The sequence below is a fragment of the Leuresthes tenuis genome, unplaced genomic scaffold (genome assembly GCF_036924035.1).
Source record: "Leuresthes tenuis unplaced genomic scaffold, fLeuTen1.0.hap1 SCAF_11, whole genome shotgun sequence".
NCBI lineage: Eukaryota > Metazoa > Chordata > Actinopteri > Atheriniformes > Atherinopsidae > Leuresthes > Leuresthes tenuis.
The window spans coordinates 15381531-15398909 of record NW_027325365.1 but is presented as its reverse complement, the minus strand read 5'-3'; the positions used below and the strand labels follow the sequence as shown (position 1 = coordinate 15398909).

The 17379-nt window shown below is 42.5% G+C and overlaps 2 protein-coding genes across 2 annotated transcripts in view; one reads left to right on the top strand and one right to left on the bottom strand.

The window, feature by feature from the left end:
- jakmip1 (janus kinase and microtubule interacting protein 1) overlaps positions 1 to 3302 on the bottom strand; it is a 31561-nt gene extending 28259 nt beyond the window's left edge. The window contains exon 1 of the mRNA XM_072395673.1: positions 2815 to 3302. The gene's annotated coding sequence lies outside the window, so the exon portion shown is untranslated. The remainder of the gene's footprint in view (positions 1 to 2814) is intronic.
- Positions 3303 to 9167: 5865 nt separating this feature from the next.
- wfs1b (Wolfram syndrome 1b (wolframin)) lies at positions 9168 to 17371 on the top strand. The gene is made up of 10 exons (XM_072395670.1): positions 9168 to 9334; positions 10104 to 10484; positions 12236 to 12312; positions 12490 to 12634; positions 12754 to 12927; positions 13012 to 13092; positions 13213 to 13373; positions 14042 to 14278; positions 14368 to 14486; positions 14721 to 17371. The coding sequence occupies exons 2-10, from the start codon at positions 10106 to 10108 to the stop codon at positions 16261 to 16263; spliced, it is 2916 nt and encodes a 971-aa protein (XP_072251771.1). The 5' UTR covers positions 9168 to 9334; positions 10104 to 10105; the 3' UTR covers positions 16264 to 17371.
- The last annotated feature ends 8 nt before the right edge of the window (positions 17372 to 17379 follow it).

The following is a 17379-nucleotide window of genomic DNA, read 5'->3' as shown; positions in this document are numbered from 1 at the left end:
GCCAGATGTGTGATATTCTTAAAACTGTGACTTAAAGTCACAAACTTCCCACAGCTGGAGACCGATCATGTGTAGCATGAAGCGCTTGTGGTGGGAAGAAAAAAACCAAAGCCGTCTACTCACCGCAGGGCAGCCAACTCTTCTGTCTTTCTGTGAGTTTGTGGCACAACAACGGAACACATTCGCTACTATTTCTTCATAAAGAGACTAATTTGTTGAATATTGTCATCTCCGTGTCCCTGATTTACTTGTTTCTTCAAATCAGAGAAGAGGGAGAAAATTCCCGTGATCATTTCTCTGCATCCGTTTGCTTTTTTCTTTAATCCACTGCACAAAACTCAAAAGGAATATTCATTCTGACGTGCCGCAGACGATGGGCTGTAGACAGGGGAAGGCAGAAATGTTTAACATAATACTTAACTTGTCAACATTAACTGCCTCAGTTCCACTCATTTCCTGCTTCTAAGCGACCCGATTCATTATATGTATGTTTTATTGACACCATCCGGAAAAAAATATATAATTTTTTGGCGAAAAGTACTGGCATTCGCGCAAAAAAAACTCCACTTGAAGGATATACGACAAACTAAGTACACAAAGGGACATGTAATTGATTCAAGATACTGACGATGAGGAATCAAAAACACTCGATGGTTATAGCGAAGTGTAAAAAGTCAGTGAATCAAACTTGGAAAAAAAAGGATGTTTTAAAGGAAGTAACTGGTCGTGACCTTCTGTGATAATAAACGTGTGATAATAAACGTGTGATGTACCTAATAATGTATTCTACTGTCTTAGTCTTGACTTAAGCAAAGCAAAGGGGAAATACTTCCACATGTTGAACAGGCGGATGTTTTCACAACGGTCACAAGCTTATTACAAACTGACAGCTGGATTACTTTAAAGCCAGACAGAGCAGGCACACACCCTCACTGCGTGTCAAACATTAACGAAGCGTCAGTGCGACATAAAAGCCCCAATAAATACATGAGCAAATGTGAGCTCAAACAAAGACCTCTCGCTCCTGGTTGGGCTGACAATCAGCAGCGAGTGTGTGTGAACATGTTTGTGCCGCACGGTTGTTGCATTGCCCTAGACTCCCACACACAGACATACCTTTGCATTGCACTCACATCAGCAGATTGTGGAGCACTAGAACAGGTCTGGCCACACTCCAGACATCCCTCCCGAGTCCTCACACACACATATTCAATATAGAGGCTCAAGATACAAGTCGGGATGGCTCTGAGATGGTTGAGTAACCCGGCCGAGAGCAACACCGCTGGAGCATATGACCTAAAAACTACTATGCCTGCAGAATGACCACAAGTAACTGACCCCGATGACTAGTCAACCCAAACAAATAAACAACAAGTCTCTCTTACACTTGCAAGTTTTATTGCTCAGTCTCTGAGTACCTATTAATGTGTCACTCTTTCCAGTCACTGCTGGAGGCATTGTGTGTTCTGAGTCTGGGAGAGTACATCCAAAGTCTGTTTGTGTGCTCTTTTGCATGCATGGGTGCTTCTGAGTGTATATTAGCAATAAATGCCTCAACCCTGCAGTGCAGTAATAATAATAAACTTGTATATTTCAATGCAAGAGTTGGCGGGTAACAGTCCGCTGGATTATTCTAGTAGCAGCTTGTCACTCAGGCCAGTGCGCTGAGGAAGGAAGGGATATGGCGGGGGAGATAGAGATGGGATTATGAATGAGGAGTAAGTCGTACAAATTACGTTCGTGAGAGAAGAGGGAGGAGGAAGGTTGGGTGAGATGAGCAGACAAAAGTCTGTTAGCGACCCTGAATGTGCAGCTAAATGAGCAGTCTGTGATAGGTCGATATAAGCTTGAAAATAAAATGTTAAACAATCATAAATGGCCAGTAACCCTGTCTTCGTGTGACTTTTTTTTTTCAGAGCCCTCTGCCTTTAGCTTGGTTGCACATATAATCACCCCCAGTACACGCCATAGCCTTTGATGAACATAACTGAGTGTGCAACACATGTTGGCAGTCCACTGGGGCAAATTTACAAGCCTCCAGAGAAGCCTCATACAGCGGCAGAGCTGTTATGACAGGGTCCCTGTCAGGAAGCACAGTTGACAGGCAGACCACAAGCAGGGGAAGAGGCTGGTAAAGGAATATACTGGGAGATGATGGCTTGATATGATATGACCATTCCTCTAATGGGCTGTCAAAGGGGAGATTAAAGGGTAGGGTGCTGCTGGAGGGAGCGCGTTTACACTGCTGACAGCCTGTTTGTCCGCCCTGCCAACCACACCCCGCGGTGACACGCGAGCGGCTGCTGCTGCTACTGCTGCAGCATCCTCCAGCCACAGAGGGCTGGTGTCCTCGCCTTCACACTCACGGTTGATGTTTCACTTCACGGCACGACTACGTACATTTACACCGAGCAGTTTAGAATAAATCACCAGGTAGGGCAAGGGAGGAAACCATCGCAATCAGATAAGGAGTCGGACATTAAAAACTGTTTATCTCTCGGGGGGGGGGGGGGACGTTGTCATCACGCCCCATGCTTTCCCTTTAGCTAGCTGACAGGTTCGATCAGCGATGTCAAACGGGCTGAGTATGCAGCCACATTATTCACATCGCTAAGCGGGTCCTTCAAACGCTCAGCAGTTACTGTCGGAAGCCCAAACTCCCAACAAGCAAGCGAGCAAGAAATTATTAACCCCGGTGCGTGCCCCTTACTGCACCACCATCTAAAAAAACAGATATAGGACATGTGTCACAGCAGCTAACCGCCCGTAATTATTTCAATAAGTTGTGTAGCCTCACAGACCGCACAAACTCACCTGAAATGGTCATCCAAACCGGTGGTCACAAGTGGCCTGATGATGTTGAAACGTCGCCTCACATCCAGGAAGGGTGGGTGGGCTTCGGTGTGGAGCACTGAAATAACTCACTTAATGCACTTTTACGATGCGGAGCTCGGCTATATGCGCACGAACATTCACAACTTTATTCCTCTGCAGTTGCACGGGCTCTCTAACAGTTTATACATCGACTGGAGCTCTATTTCCGCCACTGTTAACATTATCCTCGAGCTACACACATCCAGCTCCAGCCTCCTCCTCCCCTCTCGCGCTGCACGTTATTTTTCCTCCACGCCCACACACACATAGACGCTAGAGTGCTCGCGCTACGTCATTCGTTCCTATACATTTTAACCCACCGGAGTAAAAAAATAATAAATAAAGCTGTCTGCGACCGTGCCGACGTAAACGTGGGAAAAAAGAGCCGGGAGTACGTCGCCAGCAGCGTGATAGAAGTGCGACACCTGACTGCGTGTTCAAGGATGACACTGCGCGCGGTAAATGCGTGAACACGCAGCCAGTGCGGGAGAAGAGACTTACGTCAGGGTGTATCTGAGCACACACGTTATACCAGGAGAACCCTTTGTAAAGCTGTATAGTCCCAAGTTTAAAGTTGCCACACTGACGCATGTTTAACTTTATAGTCTAAATAATATTTAATATTTTTTGTAATAAAAAAAATGGAAAAAGGCCCCATATGTGAATACTGCACTTCTTTTGTGAGGTTCACCCCCATAAGCTTAATTGAATATATGAGTGCACGTTTACAGTTTTTATTTAATTATACGGTGTTGTGTGTAAAAACAGCTGACAAAGCAATTAAATGTTCCAGATGGCCCATCTGTCTGAACACTCACCATATACACTGCCCCACTGTATTGTCAATAACCAGAATCTTTTTATTGTAGCCACGGTGAAACCATTGCGGTATTTTCTGGAACTAAAGTGAAAAGATTTTAACATTTAATTGGATCTGATGCTTCATAGGAGCAATTTCATGTCTGTCAAGTATTTGTTTGAACATTGTCAACACTTACACATGCACAAGTAGCAAAGTAAAATAGTTTTCTCGTTCAATTGATTGCCAGGATTTGCTCCTCAAACCACTGTTTACCAAAACCAGGAAGACTGGCAATTACACTTAAAGCTTTCCTATTTAAAGGCAATGTCATCCATTAATGTTGGAATAGTCCACATTGTGGAGAGGTATGTCTTGAAAGCATCTAAGTTCCTTTGTTAAATCCTGAATTACTAATTCTTTCTCCCTCAAAAAGCAAACTGTTCTCTTTGGAGGGTTGATTATGATAATAATCACAGTTTAGTTGGAGGGCTTGTCATATCATTAATTTGTTCAGGTGTTTTTCCTAGTTGTTGTTTTTTTGCGAGAAGTGAGCTCACAGTCATAATTTTGAACAATCTGTCTTACACTGGGATAAATTGAATGACTATTTAATGCTCTATAGACCAGATTTTACCTTCACAAATTCACAAACAGATCACTTCATACCTGTTCAAAGTAAATTCTCCTCTTACTTTTTTCATGTTTCCTTTTCTGATATAGTAATATACAATGCATTGAATATAAATATGACATATAAAATCCACCATGTGGATATGCTTGTTTGATGTTGGACATCTGTTATATATATTTTAGGTTGCTTATAAGTCATTAAAGACAGAAGAGAGAGACAGTGAGGAACCGAATGATGTCTTTGTATGAAGAAAAAGCTGCCTAATAAGATGACACTATGAACAATATATATGAGAAATGGTTTATCTATGTTAACATGAATTATTATGGTTTCACAAGGCTAAAGTTCCACCAATGTCTTGTAAAGTCTATCATTCATCTGCAAGTTTCTAATTTTTTTGTCTTTTGTTAGAATTCTCCTTTTTGTACATGTTCAAAAATTTGATTTTTGTTGCTGATGTTTTTTTTATTCAAAGAGAAAATGTACGACAAAAAGCTGTAATCTTCAGTATGCTACACCACTCGTGTACTTTATTGTGTGTTGGGCCTGATATGCCATTTACACTAATTGTAAGATTGCTAATGACAGTGATGATTTTGTATAGGACAGCTGTTTCTGCATCAGTGTAAGACAACTTTGTTCCTAATGAGAAAAGAAGCTTTATGACAATCATCCTTATCATACAAAATAGAAGGCATTCCTGCAGTTTGTCCTCTTTTTGTATTTTCACCTGTAAAAGCTTCACATGTGGTATTATGGGCCTCTAAACTCTGCATATGTCTTATCTAGGACAGTATGACTCGCCATATTATTAAAGTAGGTGAAATAATCTGACAATATGAAAGTGGTGTGATTGTGACCCAGTTTCCAGGAGGATGCATTACTTACACACAGCTGCATTTCTCTGCCTCTCCACGCTGCGCCTGCCAGTCTGCCATTCACGAGCAGCCACAAACACATCCTCACTCCTCTCTGTAGCCGCAACATATGCAGCCCATTGCTGTGAGGCTGCATGGGTCACAAGAGGCAAAGCACATGGCTGGGGAATTTCTTTCAGTGGTGTACATTATTTTCTCTTTCCCCTTGTCGCTATTTATATGCGTACCTCTATAAGTGGCGAGATAAGAGGGTGAGTTCTGAGAATTAAGCAGCACTCCACTCAAGTTGATACTGAGGCCAGGAAGCAGACCCACAGATGGAGTGATAACATGAAAAACAGTGTGGTTGCAGACAGAGAGGGAAATATGGGTCCTGTTTTGTTTTGGTGAGGACTTGACTTAGGGAGCAAATGGATGTCAGAGTGGCTATGAATTGTTCTGCCTGAGGATTTTTTTTCTCTCTCAGTTTTAGGCAACCTGGTATTTTATCAGCCTGTTTTTGTATCTTGGTCCCTCTGTGAAAACAGCAAGAGTACAGTTCACAGAAACACAATAAAGGAAACTTTTCCAAGCCACTTCATGGTAACCTTGTGATAAAGCCTTGTGATATCTCGCCTTTGAATAAAATAGGGACAGAAGGTGTTTAAGGGAACAATGTTGGTGACGTGTTCATTTGAAGGACGTTTAAGGGGAAAGACACTGATCTAAAGTTTAGCAAGCATAACATTTCTAGATTTCTTCTCACTCATTGGTCCACTTATGACGAGCACTGCAGGTAAGGACTCACTGTTATTATGTTATTAGCTTAACATAATCATCTTATTTTCAGCATATCGAAGAGAGCTGTCCACAATGAGCTTAACATATTCATGACTGTATGCAGATTAAACTCATTATAGCTTTTAGAAATGGCCCTTAATATTCAAAAGAGGCAAATAAATCAAATTAGGAATAAATCACCTGCCACCTTTACAAGATTAAGCTGAGACACACACACACACACACAAATGCACTGAATGAAACAGCATCCATCTCTTGGTCCATTTCTGCCATTCACCAACCTGACCTATTTTACACAAAGTAAACCCAAGTGCTCATGGTGATGTAACATTTTCATATGAATGTAATTAGGCTTCCCGGGCATGAGTCATCACTGTTAGTCACTAAAACTTCTGAGCCTGATGTTCCATGTCCATGCCCAATGATCTTCATTCATAATATGAGTTGATGACTTCACTGGTCTTCAGGTTTCTTTGAGCTGTTAAACTTCTCTTAAAAAGTATTGGTTGGTTTAGTTACGAGGCGTTTACTTGCAAAGCTGCTGCAAAATGTTCCATCAAACAGACCAAGAATTTCACAGATACAGGTTATTATTATATCCCTACACCCAGAATCATAAAAGAAGATCTTTATGTAGCCTCAGTGAAAGATGTGTGACTTAATGAAGACAGTAAGGGGAGTTACGGTGCTGGTTAGCTTCAGTGGGAAAAAAATGTACAGTCATTTTTTAATGACTAAAGTAAGTGTGATATACTTTCCAGTGAAAGTTTTTATTTTGGCTTACCCTTGTTGAGGCAAAACACAGAACAATTCAACACAAAGTACAGTAAGCCCAGTCATAAAACACTTGTAACCACGGTTGCTCTTAAAAAAGTATTCCTTTTCTCTTTGTTTTAATGCTTTGTTTTTCTCTGCCTTTTTCACTCTGGGCCTAAAATAGCTGCAGATCAAACAAGCGAACAGGGGTTGGGTGCTGTAGAAGAAGATCAACGTACATGTAGGAGTTGAGTTTTTCCCATTTAAAGAAAGTGTAGGAACTTCAAGAGAGCACTGAAGGAATTCAGATATGAACTTATTTAAAAACAAATGTTCTAACATTTTTAGCTTTTCCAATAAATTGACACTTATTAAAGAATGGGATTACTCCCTTTAGTCTTCAGTGTAAAGTATATTGAAAGATATTGTTGGCTGATGCATCAATGGCATCAAATAAAAGAGCTCTTGTGTTGGAAAAAAAAATCCAATGTCTTGAAATTTGACCAAAGTGACTTGATGCAGTCCATCCAGTATTACAGTTTATTTCCCCACAGAGAGAATCTTCAAAGGTCAGCTGATTCAGTGTTGGAAAAACTCATCTTCACTGCAGTCTCTGTCCGTTTTCACATAACCCTGCCGGTCGCTATGGTTACTGACCATACCTCATCTCCTCCTCCTCCTCAGGTCTATCCTCCTGGCAATGGAATTGCTGGCTGAGTCCGTGGGTGGAGCCTGCGTCATATATATAGAGAACCTGTTGGATAGACACAGAGATGAGACAAAGAGTGGGTTGTATGCCTTTCAGACAAACAGTCTGTATTTTTTTGTATCGTACAATTCGAGCTGCAGTTCGAAATCATTACAGATAGAAACTATGATGGAGTGAGAAGACAAGAAAACTGATGGAACAACACCAGATTGTTCCCATTTTCAATGGGTAATGACTACTTGATTATAGCTCTAAGTGTTGACCACAACCGTCTCAAGCACAGGCAGTGCACCCCCCCCCCCCCCCCCCCCCCCAAATAAACACACACACACACAAAAGGGATTTGCATAATCAAAAGATTTGAACTCATAACAAGCTCATTATAAGAAATATCTGTCTTGAGCTGCTTTGACTAATTTAGGTGAGATGGACCGTGCATGTGAGCCTAAGCCCATTCAAAAGACTGATTGCCTAATATAGATTGAAGGTGTGCATGTGAAAGACCAAAACCAGAAAGAGGGTGCTGCTGCTTATCCTCTGAACTGGATTGTATTAATCTACTAATCGAGAGGCATTTGCATAACTGCCTCAGTGCGACTGCAGTTAGGCAATTAGGGACCTCATTTCCTTTTTCTTTTTCTTTTTTTTTACCCTCACAATGTATTTTACGCTTGTTCCCAGGCTTGAACCTTAATCTCAGTCCTTCCCCTGAGTCCTGATGTCTTTAATGTCCTTTAATTGTCAGTTCTCCTTCCTGTTTTCCCACATGCCCCTCTTCTGAACTTTAATGTTTTCCTCTCTGTTTTCCAGCTGGTGACAGTTTTCTGTGAATGTTATTGAAAGGAGTCTACATTTCTATGAATTATAACAAATCCTAATTTGGTCTTAATCTACAGAATAAAGTCTTATCTTTCATATTATGTCAATCGTGGCATGGTTTTATTTGTTGCATTACTGAATTAATAACTATTTTCTTGTCTGCCATGCAGATTACACTGTGGAGTTTGGATCATGTGATTAGACATTGTTGCTGGATAAATACTGAATCCAATTGTTGTTTGGTATAAGCACCTTATAATATAACTTGTCACTCTGTGCCAGTTCTTGCAAATTCCCACAAAATGTCATGGCTCCTTTCCCACCAAATCTCACCCACAAGTTCTTTATAATTTTTTATGATGTTTATCAATATAATTCTAATGCATAATAAGGACTTAGTGCGCAGTCATAACTAGTTTACTGTTTTAGAAAACGGAAAAGCACATAATCAATTTGAGTAGACTGTCAAATAAACTGTATCAAAAATACTTTTTTTCATAACTATTAGTATACTTTTTGCTTAAAATGAAAAGATAAATAAATAAATCCACATTCGCAAACATCAACGTCGTGTTATGTACTGCCATCTCCTGGTATAAAACAGCTATTACTTTGTTTTAAGCAGAACAACAAATTGAGTGATTAGTTTTAAAAGACAAAGCAGACGAAAGAAGCTACATACTATAATTACCAACGTCTTATTTGTGAGCATTAAAAATAATCTGTTTTAGACAACAAAACTTATCTGCAAAAAGTTTTTCGACGCTTGATTACTCTGGACTTAAAGACTTATTTTGAACTTCCTGCCTCTGTAACCAATGAAATCACGCTTTAACATATGAGTCATTATATTTGTCCAATTAGAGCGCGCAGAATGGAAAGAAGGCGGGGAAAGCAATCGGAGCAGCTGATTGCGTGTTGTGAGTGTTTGGAGTTTGACCATTTAGAGAACAGAGGACAGGACTGGCGGATTTCACCCAATGCAAAGGGAAGAATGACTCGGGAAGGTGAATGACGAAGAATCTGACATATACTCGATAGCCGTTTCATTCAGAGGAATTCAAACAGTGGTGTTGACGGTGAAGGTGAGTGGACAACAGATATTGTTGTTAGCATTAGCCACTGTTTCGCCGCTAAAGCTACCTGCCTTAACTATCAGTCTCATGAATGTCAGTGTCGTATATATTGCGTTACATTAGATTATTTGCACGTCCACTGTCGGTGAAGTGCCAGCTCCAACAGGGGGTTTTCTTAAAAGCAACAGGACACTTCTTGTTCCCAGTCTGAGCGCTTAATGGATGTCACCCTCTGTCGGGGTGCCCAAGGCTCTCTTGATGTAGTCTAAAATAGACAGCAGAGCACATGACGGGTTTGGTACCGCTTTATTTTTTTTTTCTTCAGAAGCAAAGCTAAATGTTTTACATGGATTTATTGCCCGAATCAAAAAGCAGTACACGTACTAAACATAGGTTACTGTTTGTTATAACCTGGCTGTAACACATGATTTATTTCCGTCACTTTGGTGTTTGCAACATAGGGTAAGACACAATCGACACCCTCAATCATCAACATGAAAGTTATATGTCATTACAAATACATTTTATGCACATACTGCAGTTTTGTGAGCTAGTAACAGTTGAGTGACTGGATTTAAGGTCGAATGACAAGTGAAAGTGATCTTTGCAACAGGTGTTGTCTACTTATGTCACTCTCCGTCAGCTGTTTCCCCCTAAGGTGTACTGCTTGCTGTTGCTGTTCACACACTACTATAAGTCTAAACTATCTTAATCAAATCACTTTGAAAGTTATTAAACCCTGAAACATCATCTCTTGCTTTATTTCATGTGTTTTCAGCCATGGAACCTTCCCCTACTGGAAATGCATTCACCTCTAAACTCAGCCCTTCCTCTCCCACTACCATGAGGCCAGGCCCTTCTTCCCTCAGCTCATCTGCTACCACATCAACTCCAGACTCGCATAAACCTAAACTCACAATGCTGCCCACACCTCCAGCCACTCCCTCATCTTCCTCCTCCAGTGCCTCCCCCCAGACTTCTCCAAGTCTTCATTCCCGCTCTTCCTCCCTCTCCAAGCCAACTTCCTCACCGCTTCGCCAGCTGGGCAGGTCTCAGCTCAATGCAGCCTCCACAGGGAGTCTCCTGACTGGACCCTCAGCTGCGGCAGCAGCTTCTGCGTCTCCACAACTACCTCCCACGCCTGCCACACCCGAACCAGGTGAGAATCAAACTCAGACCTTTGACCTAACACAAAAGCTTTGCTACACAGTTTCATTTTGCTGTCAATCAACAATCAGTGCAGCCAACACTCCCTGGCTGCTGTGCGCACTGCAGTGTCTCCATGACAACTGTTGACACTTACCACAAAATGTAAAGCAGCCTGTCTCACTCATTGCTGACTGAATGCAGCATGTAGACTTGACCTTGTTAAGTAAATATAAATGATTGCTGGAAAGTCTGAAATCTGACACCTCTGTCGTTTAATTTGGATCCCAGCTTCCAATACTGCTATACTAGTCCTGCAAGAAATACACTCACTCCACCATGGGTCCAAACAAATAATAATGATGATTGAATAGATTTTTGTAACAGAGATAATTTTTTTTTAAAAACGGGGAATATATTGATTACAGTAAGTCTGGGTGTTATATTAGAGAAGCCAGCAGCTGCTGTTGACCGTGCAGAATAAAAAGTTATTTTAGTGGTCAGGGTTAAAGTATGAGTGACGTACCAGGAGCACTGGCAGGCATCTGATGTAAGTCACTGGATATCAGTAGAATTTTCTTTAGCTTCAGACTGCCACCTCACTCGCCAGAATGGCTTGCAGATACACTGCTGGAATAGCATTTCCACCTCATTCATGTTGAACACAACAAATGACAACAACTCACTTGTACTTTCCTGCAAGTAAATACATTTTCTGTATCAGCTCCAGCTCTTCTGGAGAATTGGGATTTGAGAGAAGCAGGAGTCATTAGCTGAAAAGGGTGGGTGATTAAAAAGAGTTTGTCTTATCAAGGCCAAAGCTGTTTCTGGAAGGAGCTTAGGGATCAGTTTTCACTGACTTCTGCACTGAACTTGCCTCCATTTGTATTCATCTGGACAACACGTGCATGATAGGGTATATTAGGGGCACTGGTGAGTTAAAGTTTAAGAATCATCCTTCTTGGGAAGATAATTCAGTTCAGTTTATTTTTATAGCGTCATTTTGCAATATTGTGTCATCCCATGGCACTTCAGAGGATAAACAAGTTCAATCTAAGTCTAGTTAAAGCCAGTTCAATTAATTACAATCCAAATCAGACCAATTCATCATATTTGCATTCATATAATGCCAATTCATAAGAATAGGATAACTGAGAAAGCCATCAGATTTCGTTGCATCTTCAGTTTGACCCAATCCCCGGCATGTTTGGAGATGGAGAATAGAAAATAAAGTGAGTAGAGTGAGGTGCATCTGGAGAGGTCTCCCTGCAACCCAGGCCTATAATAGCAAAACTAAAGTGATGTTTCAGGGTCACCTGAGCCTACCGTGACTATAAGTTAAACCTAATCTCAAAGCTATGGTGTCTCCCTTTTACGTTTAGAAAAGAGAAGAATACTGCACAAAGGTGTTCACCATGCAAATGAATTAAAGATGTCATTGAATGAAAAGTTAAAACAGCAACGTTTGAATACAGATTACTGATTTTCTGTCCTATCTTTTTGACAATCCAACATCTATTCTATGTTGTTTCGACCTGATTTTGATTTCTGGAATATGATTGAGCTTTGTCAAGGATAAATATACATGATCTGACTCCGAGCCTTCAGGAAACAACCGTGTAAAAGGTGACACTTAGGGCTGACAGAGCAGATCTGGAGCTCACAGCTGCTTTGTTGCCGTCTCTGAGTAAATTAGAAAGGATCTCAGGATGCATGTCAGCACAACCTATAAAATCTGTTTTAATGAAGGTTTTCCTGTTTCAGAGGAGCCAGAGGAGCAGGTCACCTTAGAGGATTTGATGGAGAAAGCAAAGTCAGGTGATGCAAAAGCACAAACGAAGGTCAGTGGCATGAACATATTGCAAATAGTGTCGTCTTTGTTATCCATATGGTGAGGACAGAGCAGATCGGCCAAGTAATGATAAATGTTGTTTTAGAGTGGTATTTATAGGAAGGACAGGTCAATAAGTCACAGTATTGCTTGTCTTGCAAGTTTAAGAGTGTATGTGTGTGTTCAGATGGGTCGTTACTTCCTGGCTCTGGCAGAAGAAAGTGACGAAGAACTGAACAACTGTACGGCTGTCACTTGGCTGATCCAGGCTGCCAAACAGGGCCGTAAGGACGCTGTCAGACTGCTGCAGCAGTGCTTAGCTTCCAGGAAAGGTAGCAGAAGTTCCCACCGCCATCCTCAATCTAAAAGCATCACCGGCGTGATGATAGAAATTGAACTTTGAGCACTGTCAGCTACTGACTGTGCACCTTTGTCTTCTTCTGTTCTTCAGGCATCACTTTGGAGAACTTTGAGGAGGTGAAGAAGTTGTGTACAGAGACGCGTTATGAAAGAGGAGTCAGGAAGGCAGCTCTGCTCATGTACTGGAAGCTCAACCCAGAGAGGAAGAAATCGGTGGCGGTTTCTGAATTGTTAGAAAATGTTGAACACGTCCATGCAGAACCAGGTACAAGAGAGAAAAGTCCATTTCGGTCACATATCAGAATGATTTTATCAAAATATTTGAACACTACCTATCATCTTTCTGCAGGCAAACCTGTCTTTCCCGGTCCACTCAACAGCTCTGCTAAGAAACAAAGGCGAGTCCTGGAGACTATGGTCACCAGTGAGGGTACGTGTCTGAAACATGGCTACTATACAGGCTATTTCCTTCCCCTGTTACTGATACGCAGTCAGACTTATGAAAACAAAGCTACAATGGGATTAAAGTTTCCTCTGCACTGCTTTGCAGCCAGTTCCCATGTGGGTCTTGACGATTTTGTTGAGATGACAAAGAAGTATGCGCAGGGAAATGCACCGTCTCCAGCCATGGCTGCTGCAGCAGGCAATGACGACGATGACGATGACGACGTGGTCGTGAAGAATCCAGATGAACTGCCGCTGCATCAAAAGGTGGGAAACCTGCACCGCTCTGCTGTCCCGTTCAACTCCTGTCCTTATATTTCTCTGCTTTTTCTTGTATATATGAAAAAGTGAAAACGAGCATTCAGATATTTAGTCCGTTTCTGTTTTCACTCTTTGTTCTCGGGGGGCTTTGTTGAGGGGTGGTCTTGTAACTGTCTTTCCCACATGTACGAGCATCTCGATTCTGTAATTATTGTCTCCTTACACATTTTTGTTGACTTACTTCTGAGCATTTTTCCTGAACATTGAGTTACCCCAAACCAAAAAGAAAAAGCAGTTAGTGAAGCTCGACGGCGCATGTGCTTTTATCATAGTTATAATACCGATGAAACGTTTCTGAAAATCTTCAGTCTGAGTCTGTCTTTACAAGCAAAGATTGCTGGCACAGCTTTATAACCTATACAAGGTCAGAGCTTTGTGGAAAGCAACAATCGGGTTGCAAAAGATCTGACAAAATTATAGCGAAAGCCTTCAAGTCCCTTTCAGTCAGCACTTTGTGGAAATGGGAAGAAAACCTTTCAGTTTTTGTCTGTTATGTTTGATGAATAAGGCCCATCATCCCAGTGATTGTCCGATTCAAAAGATCTCCACTGTTGTCCTTTTATTTTCAGTTAATATTAACATCCAGTTAATCTTATTTCTTGTGCTTCCCACAGCTGCTCAAGTTTCCTCTCTACACCCTGCTGGAGATAAAAGAGCATCTCATCGACTGGGCATCGCGGGCTGGCATGCAGTGGCTCAGCGCCCTGATCCCAACGCACCACGTCAACGCACTAATCTTCTTCTTTATCATCTCCAACCTCACCATCGAGTTCTTCATCTTCCTCATCCCTCTACTGGTCTTCTACCTCTCCTTCTTCTCCATGGTGATCTGCACACTGCGCGTATTCCAGGTCAGTGGTGAGCTGCATTACCGACTGTGGCCCTTTCAAACCTCTGAAACTCTGAAAAGTTACTGACAAAACGAGCACTTTCTCTACAGAATTCAAAGGCATGGGAAAATTTCCGGGCTCTCACAGACCTGCTTTCTCACTTTGAACCTGGCATTGATCTGGAGCAGGCTGAGACCAACTTTGGATGGACACACTTGGAACCTTACCTGTGAGTTCATCTCCTGAAACATGTTCATGCTTTGCAAGCATATTGCTTGAAAATTCTAAGTTACGGTTTGTGCTTGTTTTGCACATTTGATCCTAGTAAACACTTTTATGGAATTTGTCCTAGAGTTAAAACAAAGGAAGTTTGAAACTGTCAGAAATGTGTCGGTGTATCAGAAAAGGCAAGAAAACCGAAAATCAAAATGACGTGTAGTACACTCAGTCTCTGTTTTTCCAGGTACTTCCTGCTCTCGGTGGTCTTTGTAGTTTTCTCTTTCCCTGTTGCTGATAAGTCCTGGATCCCCTGCTCTGAACTGTCCGCCGTCGCTGTCTTCTTCACCGTCACTGCCTTTCTCAGCCTCCACGCCTCCGCTCAGCTCTTCGCTCGCAGAGCCCTCCTCACAGAGGTTCTCTCCGGAGCATGCTCCCTCGCTCACCTCCTGCCAGACTCCGTCTGGTTCCTCAGGGTCTTAGGGATGACGTTCATCACGGTGCCTCTAGGAGATGTTGTAGCATTTAACCTGGGGGTGCCGTGCCTGCTGTATGGACATCTTTTCTATCTCCTCTTCCGTATGGCCCAGCTAAGAGGCTTTAAGGGCACCTACCTGTGCCTGGTGCCCTACCTGGTTTGCTTCACCTGGTGTGAGCTCTGTTTGGTGTTCCTTAACAATGCTTCAGTCATAGGTCTCATCCGGACCTGCGTGGGCTACTTCCTCTTCCTGTTTGCCCTTCCTATACTCTCACTGGGTATGGCTGCAATGCTCATCATCCAGTTAGTTCAGTGGTTTCTCACCTTGGAGGTGACCAAGATGGTGGTCACACTGACTGTTTGCTTTGTTCCAATAGTGCTGAGGCTATGGACGCGTTTCAGCCTCAACCCCATCGTGGTTTTTCGCTCTCTGTCACGCAGTAGCATTGTGAAGCTCATCCTCGTGTGGCTCAGTGCGGTGGTGCTCTTCTGCTGGATGTACGTGTACAGATCTGAAGGCATGAAGGTGTATAACTCAACCCTGACATGGCCTGAATACAGCAACATCTGTGGCCCTCTGGCCTGGAAAGAGTCCAACATGGCCCAAACACAGATTCTCTGCTCTCATCTCGAAGGACACCGTGTCACCTGGACAGGACGCTTCAAATATGTCCGTGTGACAGACATAGAGAATGGGCCACAGTCGGTTATTAACCTGTTGCCCGTGTTCGTGGGGAATTGGATGCGGTGTCTGTATGGTGAACCCTATCCGAAGTGTGATGATGGGAAAAATGCCACCGCTGAGCCCCCGCCACTGCCTGCTCCAGCTCCTCCATCCGAAGAGCCACTCTGTAAACTTAAAAAACTGGCCAAGCACGAGTGCCACGTCAAACGGTTTGACCGGTACAAGTTCGAGGTCACACTCGGCATGCCGCTGGAGCGGAAGACCAAGAATGGGACGATCGTAGAGGACGAAGACGCGACGAAGGACATAGTTTTGCGTGCGAGTAATGAGTTCAAGTCTGTGCTCCTACACTTAAACACCGGTAGTTTGGTGGGGTTCAGCACCATCCTGGAGGGGCGTTTGGGCTCCAAATGGCCCGTGTTTGAAATGAAAGCCATTCACTGCCTGTCATGCGGGGACACTCGCGTTCCCAGTCGGAGGCAGTACAAAATCGAACATGACTGGAGGCGCACAGCTCAGAATGCCCTCCAGTTTGGTTTCGACTTCTTCTTTAACCCTTTCCTGACCGCTCAGCTAGACCAACACTCAGAGACTGAAACAGAGACCGTGCCACCGGAGGACGTTTAGTCGGAGAAAAAAGAATCTCTCATGATGACAATGATAATACTATTTTCTGCTGAGGAATGCTAATGATTGTACAACACTGTTAACTTAATTGCAATATTGGTGAGTTACTGACCGTGGGAGCGTGGACGTGACGCCAGGCGTTTATGATATCTGTGCTGGGTGTGTGTGTGTGTGTTTGTGAGAGCTTGCATTCTTTTAGTTTTTGAGCCAAATGTACATGCAATGGATCTAACGAGGTTCTACTTTATAACGCTACCCTGGGAAACGCATAAATATCCCTCGCTGTGTTTCTCATAAACATTTCATCTGATCGAAGCTGCTTGTGTGCTCATCATCAGCTGTTAATGCGGCCCGTTTGACCTTTTTTTTTTTTTCTGTTTGCCATACAAACGCTCTTTCACTCAAATTCTCATGCGTGTTGGTGAGTATCATGACATTTTGCAGCCAAATCTTCAGTATTAAGATTCTGACGTTTGCTTGATGAGCTGTATTCTAATTGTGCTTAACACTAAAACTATTGAAGGAAAAGTTGTTGTTTAAACCTATATATAATATATGTCCAGGCTGTCATTTTTGAAGTGGTTGGGTCTGAAGTGCCTTCAAACAAAGTCTGTGTTTAGACATAATTTGGGAGGAAATAGACTCAGGCCTAATCTCAGTTCCCACCCTTGGTTCTACCCCTGCAGTGTGCAGGGTTAAGGTGCCATTTTTATTTTAGAGATCAGAAGAAGTGGTTCATTTGGATGGCTAGATGACCACCTCTTGATTTCCAAAAGAAAAGCGGCGACGAGCTTACCTGCAAGAATGAAAATGCAAAAGGATGTAGACAAGGGGCAGAACTGGCATTGGGCCTGAATCTCTAAATTCCTTACTTGAAATGTCATTGATGTAAAGGCTGAGTTTTTAGCCATAAACGAAGTTTATGTCTGCCCTCTCTGTTTTCTCATACCTCTCTACATATTGTTTTTCTCCTCATGTTGGTCTTCATCTCTGCTGTGCAGGGATTTAATATACTCAACATTTAAAGTACCCTAGTGAGGATGTGTTGTACGTTAGGATGTCACTACTGTTTTCTATTTTGTGATCTATAAATATGGTAAATCCTTGACTTTTGGC